This window comes from Perna viridis, chromosome 4 (genome assembly GCF_037379345.1).
Source record: "Perna viridis isolate PV_CMFRI_1.1 ecotype Kerala chromosome 4, ASM3737934v1, whole genome shotgun sequence".
NCBI classification, from domain to species: Eukaryota; Metazoa; Mollusca; class Bivalvia; order Mytilida; family Mytilidae; genus Perna; species Perna viridis.
In genome coordinates, this window is record NC_142448.1 from 41,752,619 (window position 1) to 41,770,141 (window position 17,523).

The window sequence follows — 17,523 nt, forward strand, 5'->3', positions numbered from 1 at the left end:
TCGTTGGGATCCAAACTTCGTGGTTTAGCCTACCCTAAAAAACCACGAATATTTGGTACCCCATAAAAAATAGTACTTTTACAGTATTATATTTTGTCTTATCACTTCAGTATAGTATGTTTCTCATTTGTATATGATGGTTTTTTTTGCATTGCATGTTGTCTATAATTTTGACTTTAGAGAATTTTTGCATTTTAAATTTTGTGGTGCCTTTAAACTTTTTAGTTTGTTATTGTACTTGTTGTGCGTCAGGAATTTCTGGCCTCTGTTTGTATTGTTTTGTTTTCATTTTCATTTTATGTTTATGTTCCTTGAGTATATGAGAGCAATTATTTCATTGTACCTATATATAATGTTGTTTTTGGAGCCAGCAATTAATTCTGAAAATTCAGACAAACATACACTAAATGATGCTGCAAAAGAAGGCACTTATTATTATCTGAATTTATAGTACAATGTACTATTGTTTTCTCTTTTACAGGAACTGAAGCAGGTGAAACAGACAGACAACTGCAGTACTGCTCAGAAGTCAGAAAATAAAGCCAGTAACAGATTTAGAAATGTTTTGCCATGTAAGTCTCTATGTCTTATATTCTGTTGATGTCATTTGGTGGGGAAATTTAACTAATTGAGATTAATGAGGTATTATTAAAATGTAAATATGTTTTTTGCAAAAAAAACCATTACTTCATTTAAATTGGTTGAATTTAACTTTTAGTCACTCATTATAGAAAGGACAAATGGGTTTGAATAGCAATATTATTTAAAGGATGTCTGGAAGCAAATGTTTATTTTTAAAGGTGGAATTTTTCTAGTATTTGACTTTTCCTTTTTGCAGATGATTTTAACAGAGTGTGTCTAACAGGACCTACCAACTATATCAATGCTAGTCATATCTCAGTTCCTATTGGAGAGGAGGAAAGCCACTACATTGCCTGTCAAGGTCCCCTGCCTCACACGTGTGAACATTTCTGGCAAATGATCTGGGAACAAGATGTGTCTGTCATCATGATGTTGACCTTAGATGTTGAGGCCAGAAAGGTCAAATGTCACCGATACTGGCCTGATTGTACAGAAACTCCATTGTTTGTGTGTGAAAGGTATGGTTTAAAGATTAAAAGGTCAAATTCCAATGATATAAGCCTGATTCTTCAGAAACGTAGTTTGCTAGGCTGGGAATGCTATGCCTAAAGGTTCAAAGGTTAAATTTCAGATATTTATAAGTGTCAAATGAAGTTAAAAAAAGCAGGTGAAAAGTCAAATGTCAAATATTTGGCGGGTTTTACCTTGAAAACAGCAAAAATTAAAACTGCTGCAAAATTTCATGGTTTACAGAATATATATGAGGAAATTTTTACAAACAGTATTCTAACCTGATTGCTTTTGAAGAAAGAAATTTAAAAGTATACAGCTTAAAAGTTATAGGACAGTTTTTGAAAGTACATGTTTTAAAACATTTTATAGTTGAAAAAAATTTTAACTTTCATTGTATATATTTATAGTCAGCTGAAAGTCAGTCTTGCAGAGAGCAAAACTCTGGAACATTTTGACATCAGAGAGATTGAGGTTGAGAAGGTCATGACAGGAGAAGTAAAGCGTGTGTATCATCTGAACTATACCACCTGGCCAGATCATGGTGTACCGGTATCACCTGTCCCCGTACTCCAGGTAATTTAAAGTACAAGTCTTAAAGAGAATCAGGCAGTGAGTGAAAAATGGTCAGAAATTAAATCATTCATATCTTTGGCAGTACAATATTTCTTCTTATACCATTCCAGTATTGAGTTGTAACCAGAATCGCCATATCATTTTAATGAAATATGTTATACCAGAAATGTCATTCCAATTAAATACAAAATGAAAAAAATCTTGGGCAGACAACTCTGCTGAATAGCACAACTTTTTAACATTAAATTGAAAACTGTCAACTTTCTTGAGAGTTGTAGATAAAAAAGCTGTCATTTCCATTAGGAAATAAAGAACTGTGCATGGTACACACGTTGCCCTTTTTGTCCTTAAGCTTTTGATGAATTTATATGATCAACTAGAAATACTGTGAGCCCTGTCAAATTCCCTCCCCTCCAAAAATAAAAGTAAATAAAAAATGCACAAAAAATTTGGCACTATCAAGGCTACATCAAGTTTAACCAAGTTTGTTGTCTTCATTTTTCACCCATACATTTCTATCTTGTTTAAAACACACTTTTGTACATTTGTATAATTACAATCTCTCCTGTTACAGTTCCTACAGCTAGGGCACGTGTACCAAACTAGTGGACCATTGGTTGTACACTGTAGTGCAGGCATAGGGAGAACTGGTGCTCTGTTGACCATTGATATTGCTTTAGGCAGGCTGGAAAGTGAAGGCAAGGTAGGTCAAAAATATATAAAGGGTATGAAAAAAATTAGGCAAAATCTGGGCAGTTGTCAGAGAAGAAAAGTCCATGTAACCTAAGGCAAACACCAGAGAGTTGGCAACAACCGCAATGGTCCTGACTTGGTACAGGCCTTTCTGATGGAAATATTGGGTAAAACTAGGTTTTATAGTGCTAAATTACTGCTAATTGTTATGGTATATATCAGTATTATGTTCAAAATTGTCATTGAATGAATCTTATAATACATAAAAAAAAAGTAAATGTAGTTTAAATGCAATATTAAAAAAAGTAAAATGTACTGAAGCTGAATTATATGTAAATAAACTAACTATAGCATATGCTAAATACTGAAAACAGTTAGCAAGGGGTATTGTGTTTGCCAAAAAACTATTTATGAACTTTTAAGGAAATAGACCTAGGGTAAGGGACGCAACTCTTACAAATCATTGGAACTGTATTCATCTTAATAATAAATCTCATGTAAGCATCAAAGTAATTTTGACTGATTTCATTCTGATTCAGTTTAAAGCTTGATAGACTGTGGTGAAATTGAACATAATACAAACATATCACTGATTTCAAGGGTTATGTCCCTTACCCTAGGTCTTCCTCCTTAAAATTTAAATAATTTTTTGGTTCTGTTTTGTATTTTTTTAAGGTGCCCTATTGACCATTTTTATTGTCATTTCAATAGAATGAAAATAAAAAGGACCTCCATCATCACTGTTTTGGGAATTGGGGCAGTGAAATGGGAAAAAAATGTCCTCATCCCTACTAAAAATAATTGGAGTACTAGAAAATAAACTTTGAATAGCCTTACAATACCAATTTACTGAGTTGGGTTTTATTCACCTTACAGTGTGATATATATGAGATTGTGAAGGATTTGAGAAGACAAAGACCTGGAATGATTCAAACTAAAGTAAGCTACAGTCATACTTACAGATCAATATAGAATAATAGTTACCTGCAATTTTGAATTATGTCAAATATCTTGATGAATATGTAAGAGGGAGTTGAGATGTTCTGCATGATATTGTTAGTATCAAAACCAAAAGTTTTTTTTTATCGGAATGGTTAACTAGTAATTGCATTTTCAATAATTTTGATAAACTTCTAGCAAAAAATCTAGTGCAGCTGCAAATTGTTGGTGTGTCATGTCATTTTCATTAAAAATTCTAGAAAAGGTCTGATGTTATCACAATTACTCCAAATGCTTTAATGGATATTTTTGATACAAGAAATGAAATGTATTAGTCAACAAGATCAAAGGAAAAAAGTACAGATTACCAATTAAATGAACAATTGATCCAATCAAATTAGTTTTATTGTGGTCTAGTGTTCCTGTATAATATGGATTGGTGTTTTTTGTTTTTGTTTGTTTTTTTCTTTTTGTTTTTTTGTTTTTTGTTTTCTTTTTTTTTTATATTTTTTAAATTGTAAATTACCAAAAGGCATAGAAACTTTGAAATTGTATATCTGTAATCTTTTTTTATCCCTGCAATGGTGACTTTTACCTCAGGTGCTTTTGGTTTGCTGTCAATTTGCAGATATTCATTTAATGTTACATTTCCATAATATGATGATATTTTTTTTTTTATTTTCAGGACCAATATATATTATGTTATGAAGCCTGTTTAGCAGCAATGAATAGTGCTGTAGCCTAGAAAGTCGTCATAATACAAGTCAAGATAGTAGACTAGCAGCAACCAATATCATAACCTAGGAAATGTCATTGAAATACAAGTCCAGTAAAGGGGTCTAGCTGCAACTGTGACCTAGCCTAGAAACTGTCACCAAAATTGAAGTCTAGTGTAACAGACTAGCAGCAGCAGTGTCCTAGCCTAGAAAAATGACATTGTAGGCGTCTTCCGTCCATTCTACCTCCCCTAGTCTCAGTAGATGCGCTGTTGAAGTAGCCATGTTTTTTTTTTTATCAACTTATCTACTCAATGTTTTAAGTCCCTCATTAGTGCATTATGCCAAATTTTTGCCATTTTGGGCTCTTGATTGTTTTCTCTGATAGTGCCACATTTTATCTTATATCTTGTTATCCAATTCATTGTTTTATTTATTATTTTCTCTTTTGTAGTTTTACTTGTTTAGGGTTGTAGAAAAAATTAATGACTATGCAAAAACTATGCAAAATTTGAATAAATGTGTAGTGTGTTGAAATACCAAATATTGATATGCTTAAAAAAAAAGTAACTATGTCTGTTATGGAAATAGAAATAATGGGGTCAGTGGACAGGAGGTGGGAATGCAGGAATAAGAGGGTAATGAGAGGGTTGGCAGGCAGGAATTAAGGGAGGGAAGCTGAAGAGATAATTAAGTCAGAACTACCCCTGTCCACTCTTGCTTTGATATAAATTCTTATATGAAATTGCGGTATAGTGTTGATGTTTTTGGTTAGTTTTTAGCATTTTTCGTTTTAACTTCATGTGCAATATATTTATTCAATTTCCATAAGTAATTATAATTGTGTAAACATAGCATTAATTGGTGAATAATGATGATGGAATTTCTTAACATCTATGCTAAGGTTTATAGGAAAATTTATATCTTTATAACAAAATGCTTGTGATAAATATTGCTGTATACCAATATATTTTTTGTAAACAAGGTACTGTTTAAATTTGGAATTATTTTGGAATTAGGAAAATGACCAAAAATAAATTTGTAAAACTAACCCTTACTAAGGGGGGTTAGTCATGCCGGCATGGCTAAGGGGTGGGTTAGTAGGATAACAAAAATCAAGGAAACTTACTGACCCCCTTAGTCATGATGGCATGACTAACCCCTTAGTAGAGTAAGTTTCATAAATAATTTTTCACATACCGGTAGTTTCTTAAATTCAAAATAATTCCAAATTCAAATAATACCTTGTTTGTAATTTCAGATGTCATTCCAATTATATGACTATTTAAGAAGTGGCTATGATAAAAATTTTATCTATTGAAAAATAACATGAATTTTCCATGTGCATATTGTTTATTGCGCGAAGTGCAATAAATAAAATATGCACATAGAAAATTTATGTTATTTTTCAACAGACAAAATTTTTATCATAGCCAATTCTTATAAATTAATTTTAAAATATATCTTTTATCTTTAAACATGAAAAAAGTAGCTCTGAATTTAACTGAATAGGGGCGTGTCAATATTTTTTTATCCATTGAGGTATAACAAAATTATTTTAACCAATCAGATTACAGTATTTATCTCAAATTTATTTATTTAATTTTGCGGTTAATGCTTTCTCAAATATGTATTCAGTTATTTAGAAACTTATTCAGGACAATTTATTTACACTTTATTTTTATCCCCCAAACCATCAAATTTGAAATCTTTGATCGGTCTAAAACAATGGGAATCATGTACAACAGAAGGGGCAGATCCAGAAATTTTGAAAAAGGGGGTTTCCAACGGAGTTCAAGAAAAGGGGGATTGCAGATTATTATTTGCTCACTTTGCCAAGTTTTGTGCTAAATTAAAAAAAAACATTTTCCAACAAAATAACCCAACATTAGAAATTCCACCATTATGAACTACTGTTGCCATATAGTGAAGACTTCCAGCAATTTATATTGTCATGGTGCTTTCTATTACATGTGATATATTAACATTTCTAAGTCAGATCTGTTTTTGTGTCTTTTAGTGTACCTGTTCTTTTTATCTAGTGTCCAATATTTTCATTTGTATTTTAGAAATTCAATGTATTGTCTTATCAAAAATATTTACACCTTGTTTACAATAAAACCTGTATTAACTGAACCGTAAGGTTAAGTTTAGACAGGTGTGAACCAAACCTTATAAATCTGTTGAGGCATGTGCTTGGTTTACACAGGTAAAGGATACATGTACAATAAACTGTTCTTTAAAGGATTTTGGAACATAACTGGTTCAAACAGGTTTTTTTTTTAGGTTAAATTTGGGTTTGGTTTACACTGATTTCACTGTAGTTGGATATTAAAATGTACAAGTAGAATGGTATAATTGCATTATAGGTGTAACTTCAGCATCTACAGTAAAGATTGGGTTATTTTCTTCTACAATTTTTTTTCTGTATTTGTATTTTTTAATATATTATCTAAAATTTAAGAAGTTACGTTTTAAGTATATAAAAGGAGTATTTCCAATTTATAAAAACTTTGTGCTACTTTGTAGCTTTGGTGATGAAAGTGATTGTGAAAAAAATCTAATTATTGTTGATGCCAAATATTTGACAGATTGAGTTTTAGACATTTGCCACGAGTATTTTGAAATTTATAAATACTTCATGCTGATTTTAATACTGGTAACAGTGGTTGTGACAAGAATTTTTTTATTGTTAATGCCAAATATTAGTCTACTTTGTATCTAATTTTTTTGTATCCTGCTTTAGTCTGATTTGATTTAAGTATAAACTTCATTGTTTTACTGCAGTTTAAACCTACTTTGGAATACATGTATATACAGTGTTTTGATATTTTATCTGGTTTTTTTTTAAAAAGAACAGTAATAATTGGGATCCAGCAATTTTAACTTGTTAATGTTAAGTTAAAATCCTAGTTTTTATTCTGAGTGTTGGTCTAATTAATTAAGTACAAGTCTCCAAAAGAATCAGGCAAAATTGGGAAAATCTTAAACATGCATATCAAAAGCCTATTATTTTGGCAATATAATTTCTCCAAAAAAATGACAAATATTTTATCTGCATCTTCTGATTTGTTTGTATTTTTTCATTTGGATGTTAAAAAATTCAGGTTTTTGACAAAGTTATCTACCCTTAAAATTGTTTATTTGCAGTACATGTCAATAAAATAATAATTCATTTTACCAAAATGGTATGGAAAATGTTTTTTAAATCCTTGATCTGATGATATAGTCAAATTACTCTGTCAAAGTGGTGGGTAAATATATCATACCATGTTTCACACACTGCCTGATTTTTACAGACGTAAATACTTATGAAATACTAAATTTTAATATGTACTTGAAAAAAAATAGACTTTGTTTTGTTTTGTTCAGATCTGTGTGTAATCTGTAGTATTTATTACTTATTTCATTTTTATTCGTTAAGTTTATTTAATGCTGATCGGATAGTTGATTTTCAGTGTGCTTTTAAACTTTATTTTCATCTCACAAAGTATTTAATAACTTGCATGTTTTGTTCTCGCTGAATTCTTTTCATATCGATCTTAGCTTTGTATTGGGATAGGACTTTTGTTGTAGAGTGAAGCACAGTGTTCTAGGAATCCTATTTCCAGTTACCTGGAGCAAGTGAAATTTGGGTCAAGGAAAGTTAGGTACTAAGTTACACTTTCCCATGGCAAGTTGAAAACTTCATATGCTGTAAGGATTTGTTTTGTTAGGAAAGCAGTCATTGACTGTGGGAAAGTTGATTTTATATGGATTTTTTCCGAGGAAACCTCAATATCTGAAAAATCCTAGAACACTGAAGCAATTTGAGAAATCTTTATTTTGATATTTTGCTGTATACTATTATTTTAAAAAAGACAAAAACATTTTTTGCCAAAGTGGCTTGGCTTTATAGCTTCAGACCTTAGGGGCCTTTAACTCCGTAAAAAAACGAAATAAAATAAAAATATTATATTATGATATTATATGAATAACCTTTCCAAGACAATAGATCTGCTGGTGCTAGTTGCAAACCTATGTCATTTGCAGTAGTGTTCAATTACCATGATCTTTGTCATTAGATAATTGTTGAACTTTGTGAAATTGTACTTTTTTCATGGGTACCTTAATATTTTTACATATAACAGCTTTTCACAAAATTCATGGAAATGAACACACCATGAAAAATAAGTACAATTTCTATAATATTTGAAGAATTTTGAAGTGAAGAGGTTGTGATTTAGAAAATTCATTGGCAGGTCTTGGAAGGGTACAATTCATGATGGACCATAGTTAATTCTAGTTCATTTTCACTAGTCATTTTCAATTGAGAACGAAAGTAAAAATGGGTAATAAAAAGCAGCTATGTTTAGAAGACACAGATCTGTGACATTCCGTATTTTGTATGATATTAATTCATTGACGTCATTTCTAGACTTACACATTATATTATGATAATAAATATATCCAAACCTATTTTGTTTTACAATTACCATGATATGGTTTGATGTTTTTAACTTTTAGTCCATTTTTTAGACCTTTTAAGCTTACTTGGCTCAAAGAGATATGTGCTTTTTTGCATAGACCTTTAATTATAGGTCTCTGGTTATTGCCATCACTTGGCAATATCGTCATTAAAATGCAAAGTTCTTCTTCTTCGAAACTACTGGACTGATTGGAACAAAACTTGGTATGTACAGTTGCGATTATTTCTACACAGGCAAAATTATTTCACATGATTTTCACACAAATTTCACATGGTTTCCACCTGAACTGAGCAAATAAATTTTGTGTCAGAGTTCACATGAAATTCGTGTGAATCGAGCCTTCATGTGAAATTCGCATAAGCTGTCCACATGCAATTAATGTTAAATAAATTTCATGTGAAAATCATGTGAAGTTCAATAGACATGAATTTCATGTGAAAAATATCTGCCTGTGTAACCTCTAATAAATTCTGTCAGAATCTGTCAGGATTTTTGTTCTACGACAGCAGATAGAATAGAAATCCTGACAGAGGCTGTCCTGGGCCATGACACATTTTGCCATACCCCTGGAAATTTCCTGACATTATATCTTTCTATTCTGTGTGATGTAATTTAGAACAGGAAGTCCGTGATTAATAAATGAAACTGTGACTTATGTAAATTAGCAAATCTGATTAGGAAAAAAATCTTGATTTCAAAATTTACAGCTCGTCGTTATCATCATCCCACAATCACTCGATCCTTGTTCATGTTCAAATTTTCATCGATCACGGTCCAGTCACTCATCACTCATCAAAATTATCATTGTTTACAAGTATGATTTTTTTACATTCTGTCATACACCTGTGATATTAGTTAAATTAAATTATTTAATTATAAAGTTAAAGGTTAATGTTTCTATTCTTAGTGTAAAAGTGGTAACCGATAACTTTCAGATGTTTGATAAATCTCACAAAGTTCAAGATTGACAAGGTACTTTTTGAGTGAAAGCTACTTTTAATAACATAGGGTCACAAATCATTTTTTAAAAAAATGTTAAATTGACAATTATAGCATTAAATGGGTGACTGATACCTAAATATTTCGGTCAAAATTCTTCAAAATGCCACTTTTAGCAATGAATACGAGTGTGAACAATTCCAATTTACTCATATGGTCTTTAATATAGAAAATGTAGAAATTAAACATGTTGGTTTCATATTAGTGACTGTGACACCTGTATTTAAGTAAAATTCTAAAAATTCTGAAAAATGTTTGAGTTCGAGCAGTTTTGTAATTCATAATGGTCTAAAACTATTGACTAAAATGCTAATTTTTTTTTCAATATAACTATCATGTGGGTAACTGTGACACATATTTCTGACAAAATTCTTCAAAAATGTCATATTCCAGCATATGTGCGAGTGCCCACACTTTTAATTTCTGAGGGTCTAAAATTAATGACTAAAATGCTAAATTTTTCAATATAACTATCATACAGTGGCTGTGACATATTAATTTGAGTCGAAATTATTCAAAAATGTCATATTCTTGCAAAATGTATGAATGGAATTACTTTTTATTTCAATGAGGGTATAAAATTAATGATCAAAATGCTTAATTTTTCAATATAACTATCATATAGTGGCTGTGACATGTTAATGTGAGTCAAAATTCTTTAAAAACGTCATATTCTTGCAAAATGTATGAGTGCGCACACTTTTCATTTCCATGAGGGTCTTAAATTAATGACTGAAATGCTAAATTTTTCAATATAACTATCATGTGGATGATTGTGACACCTTTATTTGAGTCAAAATTCTTTAAAAATATCTTATTCTTGCAAAATGTATGATTGTGAGCACTTTTGATAAGATTTCCATGAGAGTCTATAATTATTGACTAAAATGTCATTTTTTGTAATATAACTACCATGTGGGTGACTGCGACTTATATATTTCAGTCAAAATTATTCAAAAACTTATATATACATCAGTCAAATTCTTCAAGAATGTCTTATTCTTTCAAACTGTATGAGTGTGAACACTTTAAAGTTCCTTAAAGGTCTAAAATTTCTGTATAGAACTGTTTAAAATTGTCAATATATGTAGGTACTCTGTATCATACCGGTTTCTAGATCTGCAACCAAAAGAATTTAGAACAAATTCTTTTAAGTCAGGGGCGTAGCAGGTACCATAGGCAATAATTTTTGTTAGTACTGCATGCCATACATAAAAGTCGGGTAAAAAATTGAAAAAAAAAATCGTTCAAACATAGCAAGGCTTCCTTCCTGTCGTACGAATTGGGAATCAAAATGTTGGTTGATGGCACGTATCCACCTGATAGCAAATGTACTATCCTCTTTCACAACAGTCGAGTCGGTTAGAGCGTCAACACGTACAGCATCCCAGCCGTTCGTAGGACATACTACAAGTTCTTTGGTCAGGTATCCCAAAGGGTGGGCTCCACTACCATCAACAACTAACAGTATCTCCGTAAGGGGCGTTCGTGGGAGAATCGTAAGGGTATTCAAAACCGTTCAAAACCCCAATCATCAGTAGCAAGTCTGTGGTATTAGCAAGATTAGTCATGTAAAGCTGCTGATTAATAATAATCAAATTTCCATTGTTGATTAAATGATGATCGCTTTAATTTAAACATAATTATTTTATTCTGAAAATTTATACCTGACACTGAATGGTTAGCCGGGTCGAATGTTGGCCGTTGCTATGAACCCGGACAAAATCCACTATTAATTCAGTTCGAGTCAATGTAATGCAAGGAGGCTATGATTAATAGAGGAGTAGGATAAACGAGGGACAAAGTTTTGACCAAGTAAATAGGCAACACACTAATTGACTCAAACAATACACACAGACGTAGAAAATAAAGACGTGTGGGAAATGTAAAATATGTTCCTGTTAGTATTGATCGAAGTCTCTCTGCTTCAGCTCTTCTCACAAAGGCTTCAGTAACTAATAAACTGGTCTTAATGTATTTTTTTTACATATACATGTTGTATTTGTTAATTCAAAAATATTAGAAAGTTTCGGAAATAAATTTTATTTTCTTTCGAAAATGGAATAGTTTTGAAATGGTCATACAATTTTCTAGATTGCAACGCGGCTGAAGTCCTGAACTGATGGTTTTGGGTTATTTGTCCGTGCAGAACATACAGCTGACAAGTATGGGATTAATTTAAATAAAATTAAAATCGGAGAGACGCCGAAGGCAGTATTTTTTAAAGTTTAAAACAGACCAGGAACGTGATGAGAGTGTGTCAATAGAATGGTTCTGTTAAGCAAGTTCACAGAATATAGGAAATAAGATTGAAACATATAAATGGCGCAATATTTTTTTTTAAGTTAAACAAAAAGCACAGTTTATTATCCCAAAGAAAGAAGTTGGCAAGGTCAGCGGTTGCTAAAAAAATGAAAAAAAAAATGCTGTAATTATTTGCTCATTTTTGCTTAAATTTTAAGGGTGCTTCTAGTGCAACCCACGAAACCCATATCCCTGGATCCGCCACGGAAGGTGAAAAAAAATAAGTACAACTAGGATCTTTATTTTATTAACAGACAAATAGCGCAAGCACCGTTCAGATTAACTTTTACCAAGGCGTTCTATTTGTACGTTTGTGGCAACTTGCGATAATACATACTTGAAAGCATGTATAAATTGCGCTGATCAAAAAAGTTTATCTGAATTTATTCCATCCAGAACTTTTACAGGTTTGTTTTCTATTCTCGATCATATATCTCGGGACGTTCACGTGACGGAAAGACAATTTCAGTTTGAATGGAACTAGGGAACACTTCTGAAAGAGATCAATTAGTTACATTTTATATTAAAAAGTGCATGCTTTGCAAAGACATATACTATAGATAAATAGGTAACAGTGCGCAAGGGCTTCAGTCACCCGTAGGTTGGGGTTTGGTTGCATTCTACGCCGAACAAAATGTTCACAAATAATGAAAATGATTAATTCTGATTCAGATTATATTATTCCATTCCTGAATTCACAAAAAAAACAATAAAAAACAGATGAAAAGACAGTACAACATCGATACGAAATTCCCTCAGATGTCCAATGAAATACATTAACAAATGTTCAGTTATACCAAGAATACCATAGAACTTGTACAATAGTCACTTCGTACGGGACTCGCCAGTTCCCATGATTCAATACTCGCTACATATGGGACTCGCCAGTTCCCATGATTCAATATCCATTACATATAGGACTCGCGAATTCCCGTGATTCCATATTAACTATACATACTGGACTCGCCAGTTCCAGTGATTTCATAGTAACTATACATGTAGGACTCTCCAGTTCCCGTGATTTCATAGTAAATATACATTAAAGGACTCTCCAGTTCCCGTGATTCCTTCTTCGTTTGTCAATGTATATGGGACTCGCCAGGTCCCCGAGATTTTTTGTTCCATAGTCACTACATATGGGACTCGTCAGTCCCCGTGATTCTGTCTACAACACATTTACTTTCGCTTTTTAGCTGTGCAAGCTTTCTCGATATGTCTTCATCCTTTTGCTTCGTCAAAGGATGAATGCGAATGTGTCGCTTTCTGCAAAGCAAGAAAATGGCAAAACTTTTCCTGAATTTTTCATTCATAAATGCATACACGATAGGATTATAACACCCACTACTCATTGCAAGGCATTGAAGACAGACTTTGATAATATGAACTTCGACGGAATTTTTTGTTTGGTTCTTTTCCGTAATAATGTTGAACATTTGCAATGGAGACCAGCAAATGACGAATAAAGAAATGACTGTTACCAACATTTTGATTGCGCGCTTTTTTTGGCGGAGACGGACGCTGTCTGATTTGTTAGCGTTTGATGTTGGGATAATGGTGTTCTTTCCCCAAAGCCTCTGTATAATAATTCCATATAAAATTCCCATAACCATCAAGGGGAATACGAACAATATCCCGAAGCTCAACCACAATCGTAAAAACTGCTGTTGTGGTGTTTCATTCTTAGGATATAAACACTTTTGGATCGTTTCGCCACAAACAGGCGAGAATTCCACAAGCTTATAGCTTTTTGCCTGTGGAATTCCAGATAATGCAGATAGAACCCAAACCGCTGAAAGAATTAGTGTCATTTTGAATCGTGTTTGAAAAACCTGAAGTTTGAATGGGAAAACAATGGCATAGAATCTGTCAAGGGCGATGCAACACAGCGTCAAAGAGCTGCATCCTACAGAGAATGTGGTCATAAATGGAACAATTTTACACGCAAATCGCCCAAACTTCCAATGCTGGGAAATAATTTGCCCAATATCAAACGGCACAGTACTTATTGATAGTAAAATATCACTCCCGGCTAGAGAAACTATGAAGATATTAGTAGTAGAACGCATGTGTCTGTTGAAAATGAAGGTCAAAAGGACAAGTGAGTTTCCAGTTATTGAAACTGCAATTATCAAGACATAAAGCGTCACTAAAACATATTGAAGTGGTTTGCTGAGGTCGCCTTGGTTGGGTAACATAAACATTCCTTTTAGAAATCCTTTCAGGAAAGTACATGTCGGATTTGTCATATTTTCACAACAATGTAAGCTATTGAAGAAAGCAATGAGAGCATCGTGAGAAATGGAACCTCCACCGTGTACAGTCGAGTTATTGAAGATGGGCAATTCAGTGGAGGTGTTATTAGGTGAGTACGTTCCATCTGTGTTATAATCCAATGCAGCTGAAGTGCTAGAATATTCCAGTTGTCCTTCGCTGGTCATCATCCTTTTAACTTACGATTGCACGTTGATTTATTCATTCACCATAAGGATAAATCGAAAGTTCGATAACTGTTATGCGATAAAAGATCGAATTAAAGATGTTTTCTCGTGAAGTTTATAGCCTGTTGTCAAGCTTTCATTCTAGAACTGTTCTGTTGCTAGAAAAGTATTTATAAACGCATCCTTCAATTGCATGTCGCAATATCATGTGACCAAACTTATTCAGTTTTTTCGCTGCTGTGTTGTACTTCCGAAATCATTATACAAAATTGAAAAATTCAACTACGAAGTAATTTAAAACTGGTCATTACAAAAATGACGTCATGGATCCATAACACTATTTCCGGAGGCTTCTACAGACTGAATTGTAATACTAACAGACGATGATAAGCACCATATGTTCGATTAAGATAACTTCTTCAGTAAATTGAGCACTTTAAGGTTTTTGGCCGGTCAATATGGATATCTGATCCGGAATCGGATTTCCGGGAAGCTTACGTCGGCGGAGGACATTCGTTACAATTCCTTTATATCATTGATACATATTTGTTTACACCAAAATGTATTGCATAAACTGTTTGTCGGAGACAATATTAGCTGTTTGGTTTAGGAAATGATATCGAAACTTAACTGATCCAATACAAGAACACTTTGGTATTGTGACAAAAATGGCGTAAATAGGCGCGAAAAACCACAGGTACTTGGGGTCGGGATTTTTTTATTTATTTTTTTTTTTTTTTGGTTAAAAAGAAAACAAAATACGAAATTATGTGTTATAACAGCAAATATTGCACTTATACTATCCATATGAGGTTTTCTGATATATGGGGGTCGACTGGTATATACATGTAGGACTACATACCAGTCGACCCCCATATATCAGAAAACTTCATATGGATAGAATACGTGCAATATTTGCTATTATAACACATAATTTTGTATTTTATTTTATTTTTAACAAAAACAAAAACAAAAAAAATCCCGACCCCAAGTACCTGTGCGAAAAACTACTTGACTGTGGAAATTCTGCTTGAGTAGTATAAGTTAAACACTTTCATATATGTTCCCTATTGTTCAAAACCCAACACGTTTATACAAATACGTTTAATATAGAACCGATAAGTTTCACATCTTCATTATTAGCGAGGAGGGGCTGAGATTTTATTTGAACAAAAAAATCTAAAAATATTAAGTCATGGAAAGAAGAAAAATATGCAATACTTTCCCCTTACTTAAAATTGTAGATTTTCAAATGAAATTTACGTCCGGTTTTCTCACTCGACAGAAAATCCAAGACCCCACCCTCGCTTATAAAATGGGCGTTGTCTTGGAATATACCCGGTATTCGAAAAAATCGTGTCATTTTAAAATATATATTAGACAGAATATTTACCCTAATTCAATAGATATCAAAACAATAACAGATAAACAAATCAATCAATCTAATGAGTCTGTCAAATTTTAACATTGATTCATTATCCTGAAGAAAAAAAAACAATTCAAGCCGAATAATAGGGTCTGTAAGTCTCGTTCTAGTTTCATTTTTTAACGGAATTTCTTATGAAGAACGTATTAAATCCGAAGACTGGTCTGCATTTTATTGTTTACTTCCGGGAAATCGAAACGCTGTATTAAAATGTTAAATCTACTATTTTACGCTTTTCTTAACACTTTTACCATGTGGAAATAGATAATTGTCATTTTTATTGGTATTTTTACACGAAAATATGTTTTGCTTTTATATTCTGAATCCAACGCTCTGAAAATAACAAATCTCTAAGCATTTGAATGGTAGACTAGGACCCATTCTCGTTAAACCACGGAGTCACATGACGAGACTTACAAACCCTATAGTCGATAAATATAAAACACTATTCTAAATATATTAAGGAAAAAATATTGATGAAAAGAGTAATACATTTAAAAAAAATCCCTTGATTGTTAAAATAAAGGTAACCATTTTAGAGAGAAATGGCTCGTTTATTCTATTCTTTCCTGACCGCTATTATGGGCGAAACGAGATATTTTTAAAAGAAGGGTTCCGGAGATAAAGTGAGTTCCAGATTACTGTCTGCAAATCTTTGCCAAGAATACTAACTTTTCCTATAAGGAGGGGGGTGTCCTAACCCCAGAACCCAAATGAATCCGCTGATCGAGTGATGTAGTGCGCTGAACTTGGTGCATAATAGCGTTCGAGTCCCGGAAGGGAACGACAAAATATTCGCAACTATACTAGGATGACAACATTTTTAAAGCACTTCCATAAAATATTTTATCCAAATAAATATAAAGTCCTCAATTCAAATCGACCAAGCAAAATACGAAAGGGATCGATTTATATGCACACGTCACGAAGAAAGGGCACTATCAGGGGATACCATAAATTTACCAAGGTTATTTTATAGTGCTACTTTAGCATCACTTATGTACAGATATGTAGTCGCTTTTTATGCTTTTGTACAACTTGGTGCTCATTTCGTTGGAAAATTTTGTTGACCCTTTTGTATGCATGTCAACACGTGTATTTACTTGTATTTTAAACAACATTATCTACTATTTGAAAAAAAAAACACTTCACTTGTAAAATATACTCCTGGCGTGAAGTTTTCCCATAATTGGAAATTCCTTTAAGGAAGTAAACCTAAGGTAAGGACACAACTCTTACAAATCATTGAAAGGTTTATTTTCAGCATTTTACATCAATCTCATGTAAGCATCAAAGTACCTTGGACTGATTTCATTCTGTTTCAAATGAAAGCTTGATATATTTTGGTAAAATTTGAATATGATACAAACACAATACTGATTTCAAGAGTTATATCCCTTACCCTAGGTCTACCCCCTTAAGTACTACATACAGTCCCTACATAGAATCATTCAGAAGGAAAAGTAAAATTCTAAGTGACACATGAATATCGTTTGCTCAAGAACACTTCAGAAGCATAACACTTAAAAATGAGTCAAAGACAGAAATGGCCGGGTTGCCGTAAGGTCGGTAAACAAGCAGTACAACAAACCTGAACTCGCATCTCAAGTATGGGATCCCCATACTGAAGTTGCGAACCAAATATCCAGCCGCTGTGATTTATTATTGCTGAGAAAAATATTATGAAAATATTTTCCCGTCGCCAGCCCGACCGACATTCACCATTATACAAGACCATTCGCAAGACCATTCGCAACCCGTCCAAAAACCGAACCCCTCTTTGACTGAAGGTTAGCAGGCTCTAGTGTACTCAAGTTCACGCTTCATTGATACTGGTATGGACAGACTTCAGAATATGTCTGTAAATAAGC

The 17,523-nt window shown here is 32.7% G+C and overlaps 2 protein-coding genes across 4 annotated transcripts in view; one reads left to right on the forward strand and one right to left on the reverse strand.

Moving 5' to 3' along the window:
* Positions 1-8,474, forward strand: part of LOC148620128 (tyrosine-protein phosphatase non-receptor type 13-like) — a 96,974-nt gene extending 88,500 nt beyond the window's left edge. For all 3 annotated transcript variants that reach the window (XM_088580712.1, XM_088580714.1, XM_088580713.1), the window contains 6 exons: positions 482-572; positions 839-1,100; positions 1,503-1,668; positions 2,243-2,371; positions 3,238-3,300; positions 3,986-8,474. In XM_088580712.1, the coding sequence (XP_088436838.1) occupies positions 482-572; positions 839-1,100; positions 1,503-1,668; positions 2,243-2,371; positions 3,238-3,300; positions 3,986-4,045 (771 nt within the window). In that variant the 3' untranslated portion in view covers positions 4,046-8,474. The remainder of the gene's footprint in view (positions 1-481; positions 573-838; positions 1,101-1,502; positions 1,669-2,242; positions 2,372-3,237; positions 3,301-3,985) is intronic.
* A 3,609-nt stretch (positions 8,475-12,083) lies between these two features.
* LOC148620129 (QRFP-like peptide receptor) lies at positions 12,084-15,033 on the reverse strand. Its single transcript, XM_088580715.1, has one exon. The coding sequence runs from the start codon at positions 14,227-14,229 to the stop codon at positions 12,919-12,921; it is 1,311 nt and encodes a 436-aa protein (XP_088436841.1). The 5' UTR covers positions 14,230-15,033; the 3' UTR covers positions 12,084-12,918.
* Between the last annotated feature and the right edge of the window lie 2,490 nt (positions 15,034-17,523).